Here is a 24,535-nt window from a genome sequence, read left to right on the forward strand (position 1 = left end):
AGTTCTGGACCTTGAGTTAGGTCTAGACCTTCCAGTGAGATCCAAAAGTATTGGCATGGATATTTGTCCATCAGCTGGCCAAAAGCACTGCCTTCATGGTGAACAGCCTGCCAGGTGTTTGCACAACTCCTTGTTGCTATTTGTCTACAAAAGGTATGGTCATACCACTGATATGGGTGTTGTACTGTCTTTTTAGCCTATTATCAGTCCCTCGGCCATCAAATTCTAAGTATCATGGCTTGCTTAACAGAATTCTTCATGATTTCAGATGTAGATTGCATACTTTCAATTGTTAGGAAGGATTTTTTCTCATCACTACCAGCAGTCCAAGATGTCTTAAAGTCTAAATCGTTCATTATCAGCGTGCAACGCACTCAGACACACACTGTGTTTTCCTCACCACATTGCATATGGGATCTACTGTTGTTTCAGTGAAAAACTCCCCTGCTGAATAGTTAACAAAAAGCAAAAACGTGCTTTCGGTGACAAAAGGACTGTTTGTGGTTGTGTAAGTAAGGAGAATTTTGCTTACATTCAGCTAAGCAAGTAAAGATAGAGAATTGTCTCTCGCATATTAATGGATTTGCAGAGACCCTGATGGAAGGGCTCTGTGATCCTGCATCCCAGAGGAAGCACAGGAGACCCAGATAGTCACTGTGCCTCCCAAATGCTGCACACCCCTTCTTCCCCTAGCAAGGCTGAGCTTCACTAGCTGTTTCAAGTGATGGAGTGTGCCTGCAGGCATCTGTTTGGGTGCTTGGACTTTCTTCTTGAAACCTGTTAACTTAAAATCTGTTCAACAAGTGTTCTCAGAATTAAGGACAGAAAGAGATCAAGCAGTTAAGCTTGTAATCTGAGAGTTTAAACTGCAGGAATATGTCTGTCAGCTAAGTTGAAAGTTAATAGGGCATCTGTTTTACACCAAAGAATCTGGCCTACAGTAAGGAGAGACATTCCTTTGCATGTCTGGAATGGGTTTATAACTGGGTTACAGTTAGCTCTGTAATTCTACCTGGTTTGATCTGAGGCCAAGAAAGAGAGATGGAGCAGCTTACATAAAAATGCAGTCTCATGCAGTATTATTTCATCCTTGGCAGTTCTTCTGCCTTCTTGTCTTACCTAGCTGTGTGGGGAGGATCACTGACTCCTCTCTGACTGTAGCAGCTTGCGTTTGGAGATTTGGAAGGATGGCTCTGGCTGAAGGACATAGGAATCTTGTGCAATTGTGGTTGTCTGTACCACCCAGGAGCAGAAGCAGAAAGGCGGTCATTCATACAGTGCTGAATAAATCCACGAGACAACTTGGCAGAGAAAAGGAGCTAAAGGTCAGTTGATCTGAACTATCTCAACCTAACACACACCACCTTCCCACCCCACCGCCCCCATCAGATCTGAATCGGGTCTTCTGAAGTGTGGAAGCACTTTCCAGTAACCTACCTGGGCAACAGTGAAAAGAATTCCCGTGGGAATAATCAGCTAAAGCAACCACGATTTTGGCCAGTTAAAACTACTGGGCCAAATTCTGCAAGTCCTTCATCTGTATTCTGCTAAATTCCTGCTGGCATCAAAGGGAATAATTTTGCTTGAGTAAAAGGATAGTGAGTGATTGTGTGGTGCTGCTGGACTGAGTATTTCTGGATGTTTACCACTTGACTGCCACAGGAATGAGCAAGAAGCCATGACTGGTGTTTGCCAAGAAAAAAAATCACGCCAAGTGAATAGGCAGGAGGACCTCACTGTGCCCCAGATCACAGCTGAACTGACAGATGAGAATTAGAGTAATAAATAGGGCTGCATGATTTGTCCCTAAGATCTGCAGCTTAAAAAGAGGGTCTGGCAGCATTTTTAAGAATGCTAGGAGACTTGGAAAGTGTGTAGTTTTGCTTGTGTTCTCTGTACTCTAGAAAGCTTCCTCCAGGCTCCGTCATCCTCCAGTGCTGCCCGTGAGGACTGCTCTGTTGGCAGCAAGAGCAAACCCCGGGTGATAACAGATTGGTGGGTGCAGCCAGACAGAAAGGGAGGCTTCATGAAGCCCTTAGAACTAGCCTTGTTTACTCCGGCTGAAGTACAGGATAGGGCTTTTGTGTTTATCATGAAACTGTGAGGGTTGATAGGGACTACGTCCATGGGAAATTTAATCTGAAATAAGAGAAGGGAGAGTGCAAAAACTCACTACGGCATAAGGCTGCACAAACTGTGGTCATGCTCTGCTCCAAGTGTCTTTATGTGGTGGTGGGCTTAGGCTCGAGTAGAACAGATTTCCCCTCCCTCCTTCGGCGCTGCTCTGTATGTCAAGGGAGTTCATATTCCCCGGAGGATCTCAGTTCATTTAGCAGCTTCTTCAAAGTGGTAAGGAAAAAACCTGTAGGTTAGTTGATTTGTTAAATATATTTTTTAATTGACTCCTAGATTTGCAAGCTTCTTAGGTTTAAGGGTATCCTTTCTTCTTTGTCTACTGAGTTCTCTAAGGGATGAGCTAATTATATTACACAAGGCTGCTTTGAACTTGCTGTATGCCCTTGGCAGCTCTTAAACATTTGCTGAAAGGTATAACAGGTGGCTAGGTGGTAGGTGGTCATAAATAATCCTTTACTGTATTAAGTTAGGATTCAAACATGCAGCTAAGTTGTGTCCTCTGTCTCCTCTCCCTGCTCAGGTATGAGGACGGCATCTGTGGTTTTTATTGAGGGCAGTGCCTGGCAGGGAGCAGGTCACTGCACTGAACACTGAAGCAAGCAAGATAATTTCCACAGCTGTTAGCTGAGTAAAAATGAGGTTTTGTTGGACCTTCCCTCAACCACACTCATGCAACAATTGCTTTGTTCATTGTGGCTTCCCTACTTGATGTATTTTCCCCTCCATTAGCCCCCTTTCGCCAGCCCACCACTTTGTCATATGTGTAAATGTCAAGTGGCTTTAAAAATGAATCAGAACATTATTTCTGTCACCCACAGATATCTGATCACCTCCATCTCTGCACTTGCCCTCTAAAATGCTCTCTGTAATTACTTGGTATGGGCTAAGTTGGACTAGTTTAGTAACAGATAAGCATGAAGTGAATTACTGGAATTTACTCAGTTCCTCAGCCAAATTTCAGACTTCTCACATCTCTTTCCTTAGTTGTAACAACTAATATATTTAATACCTCATCCCACACCATATTAGTGTCAATGCCAGGATTTGGGAGGACTTGCAAGAATACTCATTCCTCATTTGATCTCAAATTAGGCCCAAAATGCAAACTTTATAAACAAACTCAATTAGTTTTCCAGGAAATTAATCTTTGTGATTTATTTAATTTTCAAGCTTTTAAAGATGTTTTAAAATTAAACATTAAGTTATACAAAAACTATATTATATTAAATAGTATAAATATAATTAAAAATGTAAATATAAATTTAAAATTTAAATGTAAATGTGAAATACAAATATAGAGAGTTGAAACAGTCAAACCTTTCACGACTTTTGCGGGGTTTACTATTTGTATTCTCAACCCAACAGTTTGCCAAGGTGAGCATGAATTTGCAGAATGTTTTGGTCTTCCTGAGACTTCTTTTTTTAATTTGAGCAAAGTCTCAACCACCGAATGTCATCTTCAGCTGCGTAAGCAGGATTCTTTACTGGAGTGAAATAATATAATGCTGTGGCTTCAAGGAGCTCTTTTGGCATATTCAGTGAGTATGGATTTACTTGAAGGACTCTGGAGGCTCAGAGAACTTTCCATCTAACTAGCAATGGCCAGTATGATATACACATTCCCCTATCACAGATGTAGTTACAGCTGGATGGCTATTAACATTATATAGTAGTTAATTCTCAGAAAATACAAGCAGAGATGTAGAGTTGAATGGAGCCCGTGTTCATTCAGAGACTTTCTTGATGCCTAGTGAGTAGCAGTTTCAAGTAGTTCAAGGTGCAGGTGCTGAGGTTGCTGTTTCTTGCTATATTTGTTTAGTCACCTGTTGTAGGTTTGCACTGTCGCTTATGAGTGTGTTTAAGAGCAGCTGTGGCTTTGAGAGTGCATTTGGGAAAGACTATGTGATTGGGAGTGGATATAAAGGTCTTAGGAATGGATGTGGCCTTGGGAGTTGCTTTGGAAGAGATCGTGGCCCTGAGGATACATTTGGGGAAGCCTCTGGGGCTGGGGGAGAGAGTGGTCTTGGGAGTGAATGGAGATTTATGGATGCATTTGGAAGAGGATGTGGTCTTGAGAGGAGCGGGCATGGTCTTTTGAAAAAATGCAGTCCTTGGTGTGCTCTTGGAGGTTGTCTTTGGACTGACTTTGCCTGATGGTTTGGGAACTTGTCTTGCCTTCTGCGTGTGTTAGGACTGGCGCTTACGGATCTGCTGGAAGTTCTTTTTTTTGCCCTGTCTTTCATCTGATATTTCTGTGGCATCTTGCACCTGCTGGAGGTCAGTCCTCACATAGATCTTGTGGTGTGCTGTAGTAAGGGACCTGCAGAAGGGAAGCAAAGCCAGGCAGCCGTTATACTTCTGGCTTCTAACCCAAGATTCACTCTAAGTGTTACAATGAGACCTTTTAAATTCATTTGTCATCACATATTCCATACAACACCAGACAGCGATACTAACTGTTCATACGTTGCGCATGAGTATAGTTATATATAGTATGAGTATATATGAGTATATGTCATTATACTCATGCGCAACGTATGAACAGTTGGTGTTGCTGCCTGCAACTGTGAACCACTGCAGGGAGTCTCACATACAGCAAATAGCTGGGGAACAGCTGGCGAAAGAGTTACTAAGCTAAAGGATGAAAGTACCTGGCAAAAAGCATCAACTATGCTTAGAAAATAGGTATATTTGTGGAGCAGCACTAAGTACCACTAGTGAAAAGATCTCAAAATGTTCTCCAAGGATAGATCAATGGTTACATAGGATGGAAACTGTGCTCCCTTTTTTCCAAGTGTATAAACTGCAGTGGTTTTATTTTGGGTACCAACTTCTAGTACTGTACAGCACCTATAAATTCTGTTTGCACAGCAGCTCCGGAAATGAAGGTTAATTTGTCTTAAGGTTGGCATCCAGGAATAGAAGCCAGCCCCTCCTTCCCCAGTATGCAGTTTTGGAATGACATGTAAGTGTCCAAAGGCCAACAGCTTTGTAGTGACTGCTAGTGAAGTGATGGTGATCCCAGTCATTATTCCTGTCTTGCCCATACAAGTGTGTTCTGCAGAGGGAACACGCTGAGGATTTACTGTGATGGAGATGACAGTCTAAACATCTGGGCAGCTCTTACCAAGAAGCTCATAGTATCTATGAGCATGTTCTGAACTGCAGGAACCATCCTTCTAAGAGAAACCAGGACATGCCATGAGCACCAAGGTCCACATCTATAATTACATTTATCTCCTTTTTTACCTTCTGTCATTCACTTTTCTGACCCTTTTTTTGGGTCTTTTCTCCCTTTATCTGCCTTTCACACTCATTTGCCACTACTGTTCTTGTTCCTGCTCCATTTCTTCTTTTCATGACAGGACCAATCCATCTCCGCTCTTTATACTCCTTGCAATTGTTTTCCTTCAAGAAAAAGGTATGGCTGCCTGCTGTGCCTTTAACACTGGCATTTTAGAAAAAAACTAATCTCACCTTGCAACCAACAGCAAATTCCTTGAAATGTATCCTTGCAACATGGTCTTCAAGCCATGCTTTTTTGTCTCTTTTTCATCTTGTTTTTGGCAAAATCTCTCTTCTGTAGCATGTTAGTCAACAGAACTATTAGCTACCTTGGTTACGCCCCTAAGCTTTGTCACCTCTGCATATCCCTTGTACTTAACAACAAAAAATCCCAGGGTGTTTTTCCACAGACTTTCTCCTGCATGCGTCTCCCCTGACAGGGGAATGTTTTATAGCTAATTATCCGTCCCAGAAAACAGAAGTACTTGGCTCTGAAAAGCTACTAACAATGCTGCAAACAAGGAAGATCCGATACAGAACTACTCTCTGTGAAATCGCTGAGAATAATCAGCAGCAAAGACAGTGGCAGTAACCTCAGGGTGTGCATGGGTCGCTTCATTAAAAAGTTAGAGGCATCCTTGGTTTTGGCTTTCCCTTGTATTGTGAATGTGTATTTTTTGGTGCTTTAATCTCTGCGTTTTGATGGGTTCAGTGTGATCAGTTTGTGCCTGTGACTTTTGCACTCTCAAGTCTATGCAAAAGTTTTTCTTCCATTTGTGATTCTGCACACCACGAGAGCTTCAGCAGAAGGCACGGTGTGTGGATTCGAGGCGAGATCACATCACCACTGTAAGGAATGGGCGACAGTGGTCTTAAGGTCTTAACTGTACAGAGTTAGGAATAAGACTTCATCATATCAATCACTTGTACCCCTTTGTCTTGAATGCTGTTTTTGTTTCCACTATCCTCACGTCTGTAACATATTTATCAGCAAGATAAGAACCCAACAAAAAGGTAAGACACATTGTGAGAGGGCTGATGGGCTGATGAATAAGGATACTACAAGATTAGGTCTGTATAGGTTAGAGAAGGGCAAATAAGAGGTGAAACACAAGTACGCACAGCAAAAAGGGAAAGACTGTATCTGAAGCTGACTCAGGAGTCTTCATAAAATGTCAGCCTATACAGCTCATTGCCATAAAGCATCAGTGAAATTAAAAAACATTATCTGTATATATGTCTTCAAAATTTTATAGTTACAGGAGAGCAAATAAGAGATTTCTAAGGCACAGAAACTCTTCTTGCATTAAGGGGGAAGCCCACCACTAAGATGAGTCTCCCATGTAGGCAAGTTATGTGTAACTGCCTTCAAGAGGATTCCTTACTGGTTTGATTGCATGAGTCAGCTCTGGCTGAGAATGAATCCTGAACTCATCGGAGTGCAGGTGCAATGTGGTTGGGAATTCCTGTCTTCCTGTTGCCTTGCGAGTTTGCATCTCACTTTGTGCACAGTGAAGATATCAAGCCGAAGGATGACCAGAATAGCTGTGGTGTGGATTTTCATTGCTGGTGGCTTCTGTGTCAAGGCAAACAAAGTGATTGACAAGCCTCCTTTCATGGAGTTTATATACTATTTTTCAGTTGTTGGGTCCTGGTTTTGCCAAAAAAGGTAGTGGAGTATGGGAAAGGGGTACGCAGAAAATTTTAATTCTGGTGACGTCTTTCCTGTCCATTATCTGTAGGTAGCTCTCCTGTGAAGGCCTTTCCTGTGTGGCTGAAGTTCTCTGAATTAAGTTTTATTTTAGCTTGTTTTAATTTAGCTACTTTTCTGCTGTACTGTGCTGTCTGTGTTTTGAACATGGCACGTAGAGAGCCCCACAGAAGCACAGAATGACACTCACTGACCAACAGACCACTGACAAAGAGAACATGCATCAAAGGAAAGCTGGTTTTGTTAATGGAAACAGGAATGAGGTGGCTGTGTAAGCCAGCAGTTACTCTCAGTGGTATCTTTAGAAGCAGCTCTGGAAGGGGGACTACACGTCCCTGCTGTGGGGTGGAACTTGTCAAAAGTTTAATGCTTTCTCCTGACCTGCAGGGAGCCCAGGCTGATACCACAAAGTGCTGGGGCTGGCTAAGGGAATGCGCAGAAGACACGCTCTGACCTGCAGAACATAATCATCGCCACAAGTCACCTTGTGACTCCTGCTTTTGAGCAGGGGCTCCATTAGGCAGCCACAGGGAAGTTTGTGGGGCTTCAAAGCAAAACATATATTTTAGAGAGTTTGCAAATATGTTCATGTAATTCCAGATCATCAGCTGAAGTGCTGAGATCTCTTAAATGATTTTTGAGATGGAAAAAACCCACCCAGATATACTTCTACTAAAATCTTTATCTGGAACCACAAAGCTTCTTCCAAAATTTCCTCTGAGTGATAACTGTTTCTTATGGTTGTAGTTTTAAAGACTGAATTTAGACATTCTTGGAACTTTCATTCGCTACAAGTAGTCACAATAGGGAGGAATCAACCAGTTTGAGTTTAAAAAGTGAGGTTTACTCCAGCTATTTTTCTCCAATTGGATGATTTTTCATATAAAAAGTTAAATCTGAGCCCATAAAACATATGTCTGAGTAAGTCTTTTATAATCATATTACTAATTTTATCCATTAAGTAATTACCACTTCACTTTTTTTCTAGCACAATAAAAATCTAGAAATGGAGATCTGCAATATTTTGCTGATTCAGTCACTTAACTCGATTGGTATCGTTACAGCAGGTCCTTCTGAGCAGACAAGGTCTACCTCATGGGAGATGCTCATGCTAGAAGGCCTTAAATTAAACCTGAACCTGCCAGCACCTCATGAAAAACACCCCAAGGATAGTACCAGGTGAATTGGAAACTCACAGCATGGCTATTTGTGCTCAGGGTTTGTTTATAGGCAGGGCCAGGATGATCCTGGAGGTAGGTTGAAGCCCTAAGAGAACCATTTTCTTCTCACACTGCACAAAGAGGCACTAGGCAACTACCACTTGAGGGTTTTTGTGAGTCGGTGTTGTCCCCCTGGGGAATACCAGGTTAACTCTGTGGTCTCAGAGCAGTGGGCATGTTGGAGCTGGCACCACGGTGGACATAAGGCAGCAGATGGTAGGAAACGAGCAGGTATTTTCCCCACTGAGAAGCCTACAGAAGCCTTGTGTTGATCGTGTATTCAGATGTGTGCACAAACACATTAAAGCAAACAGATGTATGCACCCTTACTGTCGCTCTCTCCAACGCCAGTCTTTCAGGGAGACTCCAAGTCCTAGTGCTTACTCTTACAACAAACGCTTTTTCACCTGATGGTTCTTGAGGAAACTGTAACCTCAGTGTGAAACTAAAAGGCTCAGAAACCCAGAGGGCACAGAAGAGTTATTAGTTTTCAGGTGTTACAATTTCTAACTAGCTTTGAGGTAATTTTTTTTCCTCAGTTTTTAAGGGCTTAATGCAAGAAATATTCAATATAAGATGTAATAATCAGCCCAAATCAAGTGACAGCCACTGCACAGAAATGAGCAATTAAGTCATTAGTAGAGCAGGACATGAGCTTGTATTTTTAGCATCCTTTTCTTGTGTCTTGTGACAGGAACAGACTTTTTCTTTGCATAACAAATATATAATAATTTGGTCTAGACTCTTTTATTCTAAGCCACAGCCAGACAGGAAGGAAAAACAAAACTTCTCCAGGAAAGGGCCTGCTCTGCAACCCCATTTTCTGTGGGCTCTTTAAAGGAACAGCATAGGGGCAGTAAGCAGGCCTTGAACCAGCACCTGCTCTGGAAATGTCTCAAATGGGCCTCATAAAGTTAGAAGGTTCATTTAAATTCCAATCCCATACTTGGTTTGGGGATAGTTATTTACTGTTTCATACAACAGGCTTCTCAAACTCCCTGGAGATCAGGTGCTGAAAAGTGTGTCCATGGTTTGCTCCAGTCATTTTCTAGATGGGGTCTTTTATGGGCTGATGTATCCTATTTCTAATGGTGCTGAAATTATCACAGAATCCCAGAATCATCTCGGTTGGAAAAGCCCTTGAAGCTCCTCCAGTCCAACCATGAACCTCACCCTGACCGTTCCCAACTCCACCAGATCCCTCAGCACTATTAGCCAAAGAGGGGTTTTTTTGCAGTACTTGCTTTCCTGTTGGGAATGTAGAAACACACAGGCAGATTGTACAAATATGGAAACACTAGTTTTTGTCAGTCTGAACCTGCTGGTTCAATTGTTTTAATGTTTTCTAGGCTAGAGAGGGAGAAGGATCCGGTGAAATAGGTTTTCTTCTCTGCTTTGACATTAGCTCTTTGTTGCAGTTTCCCCTCTCTGCTGCCTTTAACTGTCAGGTGAAATGGGGGGAAGGTAAACCATGACATGACAACAGAATATTTTTTAAGTCTTCTGGGCAGCCTCTGTGGGAGTTGGCCTGGCAGGTCTGTTCCCTTCTTCTCAGATCTCCTAACCAAAATACAAGTTGTGGCGGGATAGCGTGGGGTGGGAAGTGGCAGACAGAAATAGCTCTCAGAGTTAGTAAGTGCAGAGGCATCGTGGTAGGCAGTAAGGGAGTCAGAAAGGTGCCCTCAGAACAGGTCAGGTCTTGCTGTAGGAAGGACCTTAGACGTACCTAGAGAGCGGATGGGTCACTGGGGTGTGCAGCAGTGGTGGTGCTGATCACAGAGCGTGCTGCATACAGTTTTATCATGCTGTCCAAATCACATCCCCAGCTAAAATTCTGAGTTACACTAAAAACCACTTGCAGTTTAGTAATTTCAGATGATCTCAATTTGTTGATTCCTAAAAATTTGCTAGTGGAAGAGTATAGCTTGGGGCTTCCAGACTTCTGGCATGTCTTTTAAGCTTCTGTTTCCCCAAGGTGATGAGAAGCTTACCCTAGGTACATGTCACAGAGCAGAGATGATCACTCAAGGAAGCAAGTGATCTGCTAAAAATCTGTGGCTTATTAAGGACTTAATGGCAGCTACCTCACACCACTTTCTCCTGGGTGTATTCTCCTGTGTATTTGGAGGGTCCTTTCTGGCAAAGTGGTGCACAGATCTTACAAAAGGAGTCAAATCAGTGTTCGTAATACAGGCTGCAATCTAGCAGAGGATGAGCAGGAAGGGAAGCAGTTGCCATAAGCCCACTGCTCCCTGCCTCACTTGGAGAAGAAATGGTGGGCTAGGCTAAGTGCAGGGAGGACATCAGTGCAACCACAGCCCCAGATCTTCAGGCCGTGGAGCCTAACTTCCTGTTTTTTCTAAGAGAGATGTTTCCTAAGGACGTTGAAGGGACCAACACTATGGTTCTTACTTGCCTCCAACACAATAGCAGCATTCTAGTTCTTCATTTTGCACTTTCCTTTTGTGTGTGTGTGTGTGTGAGAAAAGGAGGTTTAATCACATTTTCCATTCTTTCTAAAGCATTTTGAAAGCCTCAGGGAAAAGTGCTAGGCAGGAGCAGTGCATTACAGATAAGCTTCTAGATTATACACAGCTAGAGATGACAAAAATAGCACACAGCAAGGACTGGGCTAAGGAATGGTCAGGGAAAGACAGGGAAGTCCCTGGGGTTTAATGGCTGAGTAGGAAGAGATGTTGAGAGCACTGATCACCCATAGTAATTAACTCCTAAGAAGCGCACAAGGATCATTACAGAACTTGCAAGGTATAGCAAACAAGATGTAATTATTAAGTAGGATGATTCACTCTTAAAAATGATTATTAATCATGCTATGAACTGTGATGAGGATAAGCAGATATAAAGTATTAATTGCTATGTGATGGTTAATTAATATATCCTCAGGTTGTGATAGTCCTAATTAAAAAAAAATTATGTTCACTTCAGCAAGATTAATTCCAGGATAAGATACTACTGAGTATGAGCAAAGGCATTAAAATTCTGCCTGCCAAAAGCATGTTAGTTAGTTCTGGTCCTGGATGAATTTGATCAGTGGAAGCTGATGATATTCATCTGAGAGAGCTTACCATGAAAATGCTTTTTATAGGTGACCTGGTTTTGTAGCCTGCTGATAGTCTGATGCTGCTGAAGGGAACAGAAGCGTTTCTGTTGTCTATAATATGAAGGACTGGGGCCTTGAGATCAACAATTCAAAATGAATGAACACCAGTTTATATATTGCCGTACTCCAGAAACATCTCAATAATCCTTTCTACCTGTAAAACTCTTCTTACAAAGTTTGTAGCAACAACTGTTTTTTTCTGGTATAGTTGGTATTGAGAACGTCAGTAAGGAAGCATCGCTCGCTATAATGGAGGCTCAGTAGCCTGCCTTGGCTCTGTTCTGTAGTGTGACACACAGACTCATCCTTCTCTTCCCTGTCTGAGCAGTAGCACTGCTTTAAATCCTGTCCTGGATAGTGCAAACTAAATGCATTTCCCTACACAGGACGGAGCTATGACAAAACACGAGCCACAGGAGACAAATTGTGTCTGCAGACTTGACCAGCGCAGGTAACTGTAAAGACTGGCTTTTAGAGTAACGTGGTCTTATTTCCTTAGTGTAGTTTGGAAGTGCTGTAGTTTCATCTGTATCACTAAGAGGTTATTTGTGATGAAATGCCCATAGTTTAGCAGCAGTGCAGGCTACATACATGAGGTAGTACGATAGGAGGTTTATTCCTGGAGTGCCTCTGCCTATAGCTCTCCTCCACCCCTCAAGCTCCTCACATGCCAGTTTTTTCTCTCTCTGCCCAGAGCTCTTTTGTGTTCACTTCTAATAATGTGAGGATCATCCTAGCGTTGTATGGAGCCTGACTTTTAAGTACCTGAACTTTTGAAGAGGCACTGTCTGAAATACGGGCTTTACAGATGAAATATGGTGTAGAAAGCTCAGAATCAGGTTGCTTTTGAACAGTCTGAGTCATGAGTTGGCAGTAGTGTCAGCTTCAGCTGGCTTGCCCAAAAGTTCTCAGATTTGTGCTTTCATCTTGGTACCCATTTCAACAGTCTCCATCTGCATTACATACAAGAAGACAAACATACCGTTTGATTCCAAGTTTATAGTAATTTTATTAAAATTTAAAACTTTTTGTTAATAGAATTTATCAATTTTTAAATTATAAGACACTTACATATACATAGTTCTCTAAGGCAGGGAGTTCCTATGAGTTTGTGAAATACAGATTCCAGACATGGTCTGTTCTTACTTATTCAGAGAAAAGCAAAGGAAAAAGTAAAGCAATTGTTTCAGGTTTGTCTCACGTGAGGGTGAAACTGAAGTAACTTCACAGAAGTCAGTGTGTAGGATGACTTCCCCAGTACAAGTTGAATAGGGAGGGTTACATTCATAGAGTTACACTGAATTACTCCAGGTCATCCCTTGGTGAGAGTATCCATACATCATCATGGACTGAGCTGATACTTCAATACTGCATATAAAAATAAAAGCCCCAAGGCTGATCTTCTGAATATTGCACTGATCAGGTGATAGCCTGAAGCATGACATTAGTTAATTTATAGATTATATAGGCATGAGTAACCATGAAATTATATAGCACCTTCTCAAACCCAGCGCTCGGTGCAGAACATTCTGACCTCCGTCAGGATGGAGGTCTGTACTCCTCCGGCTCTGTGGGAGGTCATCTTCTTCCCTACGGTATGTGAAACTATCTGCCATTCACCCTGAAAATGCCATACTGGTCAGGACAGCAAGGATGAGAAGACGTACATTCAGTTGTAAATAAATACTAGCAAGCATTTCAGAAAATAATCAGTGGAACAGAGTCCAGCTATAAAACGAAGAAGTCAGCAGACGTTCAACCAGTGATGAACAGATTCTGGTGAGTTCGTGTTTGCTCAGAGATTTTATTGCCATTATCTAGTAGGAATTAAAAGCAGATACTAAGGCTTTCTTTCCTGTTATGTGTAGCACTGATGATGATTCCATTCAGTTGCCTTTGGTGGCACGTTTTTGGTCTATTTTCTTTATGGCAGTCTGCACCCATTCCTGATTAGAATTTACACAGACCTTGATACCTCTTGTGGTCATAAATCTGTAGGAGGAAAGAAAGAAAACCAGATGGCCATTAAATCCCAGTCTCCAAACCCAGGTTTACTGTTCTTGGGTTTTATGCAGAACATGAGGAGCAATGTGGTAAAACCATATCATATGCCAGAGTTTGTAGTTGTTAGTTGGAATAACAGCAGTTACCAACGTTTGTCCCCTCTTTATGGCATAGGTATGTATGTAACATACGTGGTCATGTGCATATATACTGACATTTGAAAAAAGAAACATACCTTTGAGATTTTATATGAAATGATGATGCACATTTACCTCCCAGGAGCAGATCCCAGATTTGATAAAATGCATGCTTGTGAGATCAAAAGACCGAACACAGCTCCTAGCAGGAGCCAAGTTACCCCAAACTCTTCCACATGATCTTTCCCCTTGGCTCAATTCAGTGCACTGGCCTTCTGACTGCTCCACCCTGACCCCTTGCTGAGATTTTTCCCCAATTTCTGGGCACAAAAGATCTGGCTGTTCAGTGAGATTTCTGCTAGCGTTTGTAAGCAACATGCATCTCCCAGCTTTCTGAGGGCCACCCCTCTCCCCTCACTCCCTCAGCTGCCAGGTGACTGCTTCATGGGGGAACTGGATGGGTGACCTGAACTGGCCAGATTTAGTGGGTTGGGCCACGATGATCCCCTTTCTCTTTTCAATGGTAGAGTGTTTGCACAGATGAATCTGAAGGTGAACTGTGCACTGGATACTTACATGATGGCGTTTACTGGACCTTGCCTCTTTTCATAGCTGACAAGATTTCGGATGTGCAGTTGCTGTGTAGGCAGATTTACACACTTTAATCTGCTCATGGACTGACTTCCAATGCTCCCTAGAAGGGGAAAAATAGATAAATTACAAAGGCAGTCAATACTATATTCATATTTAGCCATAATTACTTAATAAATTATGAATTCCAGCAGATTTCCAGCTATGGTTAGAACACGAGTGTCTCATGATGTACAGCCACAATACCAGTTATACAAGAGAGCTTGAGGTATTTTTTGTGATACATCCTACCATCTCTAAAGTGTTACTGCTATTTCAGTTAAGATATTAATCTTCACCCATTCTCCTGAACAATTGTACAATCATTCTGCTTCTAGGGGGTCACTACTTCCATAGCAGAAAAGGTATTTGGCATCATTCATAATTAGGTCTGTATCATCTGCAAATAAGGGTCCATATGGACTAGGGCTTAAAACCAGCACCTTTAGTGGGTGGATTTCCAAATGCCATCTGAATGTGGATGAGTAATTCCCCCTGCTTTCCAAGCAAAGGACAGGAAAGCAAGGCTACTTGTCTGACACTGGACATCCAAAACTAGCATTAAAAAAAAATTGTTGAGAGAAAGGGAGGTATATCTGCCAGAAGACTAAGTACTTGCACGTTCTTGCTATATGTCTGGTTTCATAGGCAATGGAGTGCTACTTAACCCTCCTTCCTCCAACGCCTGCGTATATTTCAGGGAAACGCGCTGGTGATTATTAAGAGGATTGTGGTATCAGTGTAGAATTCTCGGGGCGGTTGTTACCTTACATGATGATAACTAAAAATCGGAGCTCACTCAAGTGAGATGGAGTATATGTATACATTACTGGAAGCCTCTGCTTGCTAGTTTCTGGTTTTCTCCCACCCATCCAAGACAGGTTTGGGAAGGCGCGAGGGAAACAAACAGAACACTGCTGTATTCTGAGGTTTCTTTTTAAAGAATTTATAGAGAAACTGGCTTGAGAAAAGTCCAAGAGCTGTTCAGGTACAAGTTGCTAAATATGACACCCTCTTCACATAATCTCATTATCTGTGAGCTTTTCTTTGTTTTAAATAACTGGAATAGCTGAGGCAAACACACATCAGCCGTTAGAGAAGCTGTTGCATAGCCAGCGCACCAGTAGTGGCAGAGTTGCTAATTCCTGAGATTTTGTTTGCCTGAAGGAATGTGTCTTCTGATCGCTCTTTAGTCACGAGTAATGCGATGTATTTTTTGATGATTCATTGCAAATATGTATCTTACTGCCTCACTCAGACTGATTTTCAAAACATGGCATTAAAGAGCTCAAAGTAGTCAAGCAATCCTTACTAGTCCTGGAAATATTCTCTCTACTACTTAACTGTCTCCAGGGAGTGCATGCAGGGAATACCAGCACAGCTTCTCTAAGCCTGGGAACAAAACCAAACTGCTCTGCACCTGTAACTACCCTTTTTTCTGGTTTTGTTTTTTTTTTTTTTTTTCTTTCTAATCCTTTTTCTATCCCTTGCAGACCACCTCAGTGTACTTTTTCAGACTTGGTGATATTTATGGCAAATTATACAAGCTAGAGAATGACATTACGAACTGACAGTCTGTGATACGAGGCCACATGTTGCCGAGATGAACAGCAGTAGTGGTACTCAGTGTATGAGAATGTAGTAAGGTCTAGCGCTAGGGGCACTAGGTCAATATACTCACTGTGTAGCTACATAGTCTTGAGAACGCTTAGCAGTTCTCAGTTTGGTTTTGGTGTGGTTTTGTGAAGATGCCTTTTCTGCGTGTTCCTCTTTGCATGTTTCTGTGGGTTTGTATATCTTGCATATGAGTGTTTTCTGTGATTTTTATGCACTTGTTTGTGTGAATCTGTGTATAAGAAGGCATGTGCTTATGTGTGTGTATGCTCATGTTTGCGCCTGATACATGTGGCCTAATCCAAAAGTCACTGTAGACAAACTTATTTAAAGCATGACTAATAAACATGGTTCATCTCACTGCTCATAAATGGTCTCAAACAAGATGTTAAATTGTGTTAAATCAGGAAGAGAGAGAAGACATTGTATAAATCCACTGCTCTCCTTTGCACTTTTTGTTCATGGTTTGCCTGTCTGTACCAAAATATTTGGCTAGAAACAAGCAAATAGGCAATATGTGATACAGAACTGGAAGAACTATTTAAAATAGGGACATAAGAGGAATTAAGGCTATATAGTTAGTGAAAGACAAATACAAAATGATGTAACAAAAATATAAATAAAAGTATATCTGGAAAAAGAAAAAAGTACATCTTATTCAAATAATATTTTTCATAAAATGTTATTAACCTATAGAACTCATTGTTATATGGCATCAGTGAGATTAAAAGACATTGTGCCTTCAAGATTTCATGATTTTAAGAGAGAGAATATTGCACAGAAGATCTTTTCTAAGGCAAGAAACTCTCCTTGCATTAAGGCAGAAGCCAACCACTAACTAACAGGACATCAGATGAAATCTCCTATAAAGCTGCCTTTCTTGCGGTCCTGATCTGGATTTCTTGCAAGTTTTATCTCATGAATCAGCTCTGGCTGAGAATGAATCCCTCTCACCAGACCACTGGTGCAATGTGGAGCAATTCCTGCCTTCCTCCTGGGTTGTAAACTTACCTTTCACCGTGTGCTCGGTGAAGACGCCAAGCCAGAAGATGACGAGGATAGCTGCAGCGTGGACTTTCATTGCTGGTGGCTTCTTTGTCACGGCAGAGAAGAAAGTGGCTGTTGTCAGCCCTCTTTCACAGAGTTTATATATTGTCATTCAGTGGTCAGTTCTTGCGTTCACTTTTGGGGCGTCATGGGGGGGTTGACTATAAGTGGAAAAATTGAGTGGCAGTACTGTTTTCTGGTGACAGAAAACCACCTCCTTTCCCCCACCCGTCCTTCACTAGCCCCCCTGTGAAGGCTTTTCCTGCTCAAACCCTGCTGTGGTTGCACTTGCTTCTGTGTAGTGAGTGGGGTTTATTTCAAGCTGCAAGAAGTGAGAGCTCTTACTCTGTAGTGGAAACCTTTATTAAATGCTCCTGTCCTCTCACACCTCAATTTAGAGAGCCATAGCTGAGCCACACCGCAGAGGCACAGAGTAACATTCAGAGTTGCCTCTTTGACCAGTGGACCACCTAAAAGGGGAACTGTGAGCTAAAGGCTGATGCAAACAGGAACGCCTTTTGGCTTTTTCCATAGTGGCTGTAGATAGTTGGTCATTTTAACACGTAGCTTTGGAGGGGTATCACTCCTATTTCCTATGTGTGGTGGAGCTTGTCAAAACTCTTCTGTTTTCTCTGTGATTTGATATGGCGAAAGCTGATACCACTGTGTGCTGGGAGAGGGAAGAGCAAATGCACTTGTACATACAGAGCCAGATCCACTAGCCCTTCAGCTTGTCAGGCATAACCTAAAATACAGTGACTTCAAAGAGGAATAAGAGTTTATAAAGTTTTTTGGCTTTGAGTGTGGTTTTTTGTTTTGTTTTGGGGTGTGTGTGTGTGTGTGGTGTGGTCTTTCTAGTGTAAAGAATGGACCCCAAGAAAGTAACCAGGCAGAGAGGCACAATTTATAGGAAAGAAGAAAAAAGTTCATTGCACTTCCATGTAAGCATGGTGTTGACAACAGGTCTGTCAACTTGTTCCAGTTGTGCCTCTATCAAAATTGTCCTTTTTTGCAGTCTGTGCTAGTCCTATTACCCAGTTTTAGGTGTCCTTTCTATATCGTGGTAAGGTGGTCTGAGTTACTGGACACCGTGGCTACATGCTAGTGGTTTTGGGCCTGCAAATATTTTTTGAGCAAGCTGTGGACCTCCAAGCCACACACAAAGCAACACCTGAGCTGGCATCATCGCCCAGAGCCTCTGAGCAGAAATCTCTCGTGCTTTACACCCGGGAGCACTTCTGTGCCCAGTAGAAAGAGCCATGATTTGCTAGGCCCATGGAGACCCAGGTGGGCCTGGTGTGACTAGGTAAGCCCCAGGCTGCCTGATGCCTGGTATTGTAAGGCAGTGGTGTAGAACAGCTGTCAGTGCAAAGCCTGGAGCAAGAGTCCATTCGTGTGAGTCTGAAGATTCCCCTGCTCTTACCTCCAGGCCTCGCCTCAGCTGGTTACTTCGTTTTCCAAATTCTTGATAACATCAACGTAAATAGCTTTGCATGGGGAAATGCAGCATGTGGAAGTCAATTCCCTAAGATTCCTCAGGCAAATTAAGTTCAGGCTAAGAACTGAGCTCAAATACTTGACTCCTACACTGTAATGGCTGGTCTGTAACCTCAGGAACGGTCTGTAGGTCTTGCAGGTACAGAACACACTGCTTGGTTTACTTGTGTATACATGTGCATTCTTTGTTCCTTTTGGTTTGATTCTTTCCCCTTACATATTCCATTCAACCCAGGAAAAAGCAATGGCAAAAGCAGACAGTAAGCTGGTGTAAGGTACTTGCTGATTTACTTGAATGCCTGCTAACCCCACCTGCATCACTAATGAAATTGCAACGAAATGGAAGCCGAAGCTTTAACCAAAGCCCCCAAAGGACATGCCTGATGCCACACAGGGGAATAACCATGCTGACCTCAGCAGCACTACTGGGAAATCTATATTAAGTTTGTGTCCAAGCAGTGTAGCAGCCTGGTGTTTTGCTGAACACTGCCTGAAATCACTCCTTGAATGAGATATTCTAACTTTTTGGTGTGTGTCAGCTTCAAGATGCAAGATAGCAGCTTTGTCGTTGATGGTAGAGAGTTTTTTCCCCATTAAGGGATGAGATGCTCCCCCACTTCTGCTCACTGATACTGTAGGTACGTGTGTATATACTCACTGTCTACAGCTTTGAGAGAGGGTCACCAGCTGTATCGAGCATGAGCCAGCTCAGAAAAAGTCAGTCCTTCCCACAGAAGCTTCTGCAGGTTATAGATTCATCCCTGAGGTGTTGTTAGAAATCCTGTTGCTTCTTCAGTTTTCCACCATTCTTAAGGTGGGATGGAAAAATTGCCCTGGGGCAAGCTTTCCCCTCTTTGTAGTTCTCATTTGCTGTGGCCTCCTGGCTGTTGTTCTCTGTGGCTGGCTTATGTCCAGTGAAGTCTGTGTTTTGGAGGAGAGTTTTGTGGGCTGGAGTCCCACAGCCCTGTCTGTGGATGTTTGATGATTTCTGATATTCTAATTTTCTATATAAGGCTCATTTTGCATGTACTCTAACACCAGTGTGCACTGCCTCTGTGCTGTGGCAAAAGCTTAGTGCAAGATGATGGGATGTATATCCTTTCTGTTCTCTTGCTGGTAAGTCATATTAAAAAGGCAGCCAGTAAGTGCCCAAAGTACTTTTCCTATTACTGCTTCTCAGCTCTGGATAAGTTGAATGCTAATGATACTTGTCCTGGGGCTTGACTGCCTCTTGTATGGCTCACTCATCACAGGCTGCTTTCAAAGCATTCTGGATTAAAATGATCATTTTCAGATTGTGATACATCCAGAGACAAAACGAACGGATGATTATGGAGTTCTCTGATTGTGAAGTCTGAATTGTGGATGAAGATGACTAACTGTATCACAATGCTTACCAAACCCTTGGCTACAGGTATGATGTTGTGTGCGCCATGAGAGCTGCCCCTTCTCCTCCCCTCCACATCTCAGGTTTAACATGAGCACTCTTTGCTGAGAGAAAGCACGTGCAGAGAGTGGGTACTGCAGGTATGGATGTGTAGATGTATTGGCATTTAATCTGTGGAGCCTGCTTACATGCAGAAAACCACAGGCTCTGAGTGAGTCTCCTAGGCTTCTTACATGATGTGAGGAGAGGCTGGGACACAGGACAGCAACAGCAAGAGTTCAAGGGCTCTCCTAAGCCCTTCAGCCCCCGTTCATGCAGGGCAGCTTGCCTCTATTTTACCAATACAGTGGCTGGGGCACAGGAGGTGAAGGGACAAGTGAGACTACTCACACACAGCAAGAGGCCAAGTCAGGGTCTGCTCTAGCACAGCTCCTAACCAACTGCTGAATGCAATAGTTTTCCTAATTTTTAATGACGTCAAGAAATTTTTACTGAAATAATTGGTGTATATACCTGTTTCATGTCAGCAACCCTGCTGAAGAAAAAGAAATACGCAGTGACCAGAGTGTTGGGCCTAATATCAGAAGTTAGTTACCAGGGTAAAGAGTCTGAAGTGTGGCATCTTCTCATACTGTAGTTAGCTTTCGAAAAAGAGAGGTCAAGATCTTCACAGATGAGTATATTCTTATGGACTCCTAGAAATGAGCATCTTTAGTGAATGTTCAGCAGCCCCCTTGAACGTGAAGATGTGCCAGAAGGTCACTATCACTGCTGAAGAATAAATCAGGGCATTCAGTGGCTTTAAGAGGGGACCTAAGAACTTCAGCTTAGACACATCTGTATCTCCGACAACTCTTTTAGAGTGGGAGATGTCGCCCTCAGGAGATACATGTCTGTCTCTACTATCTATAGAAGCAATATATACATGTGTCTTATGCTGGACATGGTAAGTGAGTGAAGTTAGGTGGGATGAATCTGACCCTGATGTATTTTGGTTTTCAACTCGTAACAGTTGGAGTACTGGTTTAAGAATTACCAGCAAGTGACATCCAGCTGTGATATTTCCAGGACTTTCCTTCCCCCTCTTCTTCCTTTGCTTTTGATCACCTTTGCTCTGTAGATTTTGTCCTGATTTCACAGGTACCTCAAATAGCAGTTTATGTTCAGTCTTCTTCATTCGTATTGTAATGGAGTAGAAACAAACCCATGCTCGGTGCTCAAATCTCAGCCGAGAGACAATGACTTCTAATCTAATTTGATCACTGAAATCACATGTTTAATAACTACTTTGTTTTGTGCTGGTTTTGGCAGAGCTCCTCCTTTAGAAATGTAACCCTATTAACAATACTTTCTCTTAATCATAATAGAATTTTTGCTTGTAGACCATCTGTTTCCACTACCATACTGCCAGCTTTTCCCTGCCAGCTTTTCCCTGGTCCTACAAACATGCTCCTCTCTTGATGTATCATGTGCCCTTGAATAAGCTAGTCGTATCCAAATCTTCCCTTCAGTCATCCAACTTGAAGCATTCAGATAGGTAGAATTAGACTGAGAATGATTTGGTTTGAAAGGAGCTCGAACCAAACATGTAAAGGCTACTCTACGCTCCAGAGTCAAGCCTACAGTCAGCTGTATGCAGGCATTCACCTGTTTTGTTGATGTTCTAAGGTGACTCAACATGAATGTGGCATTCTCCACGTAGTAGAGGTTTTCAGCCTTTTTTTATTCAGTGTTGTTTTGTTTCAGGTTTTTTTGTTTGTTTGTTTTTTTTCAAATGAGCAGTTATACACCCACCCAAGAGTTTCCAAGAGGAAGGCTCTGATCCTCACCTTTATAGTCTTAGTCTTGTGTGTTTTGGTTCTTTGTGAGATGCATACCAGGAAGCTAACTAAACCCCGTGCAGTGCTACTGCTGCAGAGAATCACAGAGGTGACTATAGCGCAATTCTGTGAAGATATCTAAATATTGTATGTGCTGAAACAGGAGCCAGATACCTCTGGAAATTTGTGGAATATTCTCAGTCCATCCTATTGCTTTTTTCTTCCTCTGCTTTCTCTTCCTCAGCTCTCATGTAAAACAGAATGAAGATTTTGTTGAGCACTTCTTCCTGTGCGTGCCATATCTCTAGGATCAAGGATGTGGGAACCAAGTCTAATTCTGTTAGTCTTCAGGAGAAGAAACAAACCTATTGTGTAAAAAATAAATACACTTCTTGGTTAACCATAGATAGTCAGTGTCAGTAAACACTGGAGGTGGATCTGAACCGGTATGTTCCTTCTGGGTAAACCTGAGCTTTCCTCAGAAAACTGAAGAAGCTCAGATGCTTATGTTTTCTCAGTGGGGAACAGTTTCTTCAACTGTATCTCATGCTTTGGAGAGAGCCCCTTGGCCACTCTGTGTGTGTCTGGATTCCTTTGCTCCATGACGGTCATCGCAGGGAGTGTGCTGAAGAGCTGATTGTTAGGGGAAAGGGTGAGTTACAGGTATAAAACCACACATCAGTGCTATTTATATGCCTCACTCTCATCTGTTGTGCATGTGCTATTATTTACAAGTACACAGACTTTTTCTTATCACTGCCATTAACTAGTTTCACAGCCATATCTATTTTCATGAACGTTTGGAGTGGGGGCTGTGTAAAAGAGAATTGCAAATAAAGCAGCAGGTTCCAGGCAGCAGAGCGATGAGCAGAAGCAGTAAGCCTGGATTCAACTTTCAGTCCTTTATCTGCTAACTTCTCTTGCCTCTACCCAAGAATTATTCGAACTCTTCAGCATGTGTTTTCACGTGCCAAAGAAAACCGTGCATGCTCGCCACGTGCTTGTGACTGTCTAGTTCACCTCTGCTGACAGACCTGCTGCACGGAATGCCCCTGTTCTGCTGGCTTTTCCCCACAGTGGAGGCACTGTGTTGAGTCCTTCTGTTCAGACACTAAGTTTTGGAACATTCATAGGGATTTCTGCCTTTTGTTTAGCATTGGTTGAAATTGGCCAGTGAAATAAAAAAAAAAAAAATTCAGGGAAGACAGACAAATAATGAAAAATTCCTTTTTTGAAAACATCACCTTCTTGAACTCTCCAAAATTTATTTCTTTGGTTTTCTTCCACACATAGCTGATTTCTAATAACTGCATTTTTGTTTAAAACAATAATTATACTTGTAAGCAATTTTAATAACCAAACCCTCATGAGGTCCTACAACAGAGTTTAACAAATCTGACAAATTTCAATTTGCAGTTATGATGTTAACCCCTATGGCTTCCAGGGAAAAAAATAATAAGAAGGTAGGAAGAGATCATTCCAGAATCTTTGCAAGAAAAATCCGTGGGTTTTTTCTTTTTTTTTTTTTTTAAGTGAGGATGGTTTTTTTCCTTCAAAGAGAGTTATAATAGCCTCTGGAATAGGTACTTTTCTGCTTCATCTCCCAGATGAAGAACTGTCACACTTTCTAACCATGCCACTGGTGAGGTACATTGCCTTGCTTTCACACTGGTTACTATAATCTGATAATTTTGGGCCACATCCTCTTCCACAAAGTGTTACAGAATTTCTTAAAACTGGTCACAGCACTTGCTCCTTGTCTGCCCTATGAAATGAAGCTTGGTGCTCATGCAGCTGTACCCTTAAACAGATACAGGCTGAGAAGTGTTATTTTCCTTTCACTTGGCTTTTGTATTTCCTTAGCCATTTGCTCAGTGAGCCCCGTAACAGCAGGGGCTCTGTAACTGTGGAAATGAAGGCTAAAATGAGAGGGGCAAGGAAAAAAGAGCTCAGCTCACAGGGGCCTGCAGCAAACACCCACTCTTGAAAATGTTCCACTCTGAACCTTCTGAGAGAGAGTCCTTGAGGTTTATTTGTTCTCTGGGTTTTTCCCCCTCATAATGACTATGAGTATGAAAGCATGTGTTAGACAAATGCATCAGTCTATATTATTCACCTGAGCTCACTGCAGTGAGTGATGCAATGTGGGAGGCAAGAGGGGACGGGAAAATTTCCCCCTCCCCCCCTCAAGTTCTTTGCGATTTCAGAGATCAGGCTGTGTCTGTTCAATGCTGTTTCACTTTTCCTTTGCAAACTTCTTTTATCTCTAAGGGCTGCAGAAACCGCCACCTGTCTAAGAGCAATAAATTAAGAGCTCCCTCCCATGGTTATCATATTTCTTGCACCTCATTCAGCTGATTTCAGCGTGGTCGTGGGCCGCTCTGTTCCTCTCCCATGGTTCAGCACGGCCCCGTGTGCCACAGTCCACCCAGTCTAGCAAAGCGTGCCAGACCTGGTGAACACCCTCACTCTCCTCTCATACACAAACCCAGCCCAAGTTAGCCACGTGTCCCAGTGGCCAGTAAGGCTACCTGCTTTTGCCACGTCTATTATTTCAGATTATCAGTTTGCTCTCTGTGCACTAGCTTATTTACTGACATAGGACACTGGTTTCTTCCATCCCCTATACTACCTTCTTTGAGATAAACAATTATTTGCCTCATTTTCTACATAGAATGAAAAGCAGACTACTGGTAAAATACCATCAAAGACATACAAGGGAATAGGTGACCTAATCTCTGCTTGATGGGGCAGTTTGTACTTCAGAGCTAAGTAGGTATTGGTGCAGTCCCAAATTAAATGGGACCAGAGTCAGCTGCTTGTTGCTAGTTAAATAATTTTGAGACTGCCTTGCCTATTTATTTATCCCAGTCCTTGCCTTGTTGGTCCACCTCTGAGCTGTTTTGCTTCCTCTCACCATATGAAA

At 42.4% G+C, this 24,535-nt stretch overlaps 1 protein-coding gene across 1 annotated transcript; it reads right to left on the reverse strand.

Annotated features, from left to right (window-relative positions):
• Nucleotides 1-13,257: 13,257 nt before the first annotated feature.
• Nucleotides 13,258-17,017, reverse strand: LOC141920084 (lymphotactin-like). The gene is made up of 3 exons (XM_074816767.1): nucleotides 16,870-17,017; nucleotides 14,191-14,308; nucleotides 13,258-13,465 (listed from the first exon to the last, which is right to left on the reverse strand). The coding sequence occupies exons 1-3, from the start codon at nucleotides 17,015-17,017 to the stop codon at nucleotides 13,360-13,362; spliced, it is 372 nt and encodes a 123-aa protein (XP_074672868.1). The 3' UTR covers nucleotides 13,258-13,359.
• Nucleotides 17,018-24,535: the final 7,518 nt, after the last annotated feature.

The sequence above is a fragment of the Strix aluco genome, chromosome 2 (genome assembly GCF_031877795.1).
Source record: "Strix aluco isolate bStrAlu1 chromosome 2, bStrAlu1.hap1, whole genome shotgun sequence".
NCBI lineage: Eukaryota > Metazoa > Chordata > Aves > Strigiformes > Strigidae > Strix > Strix aluco.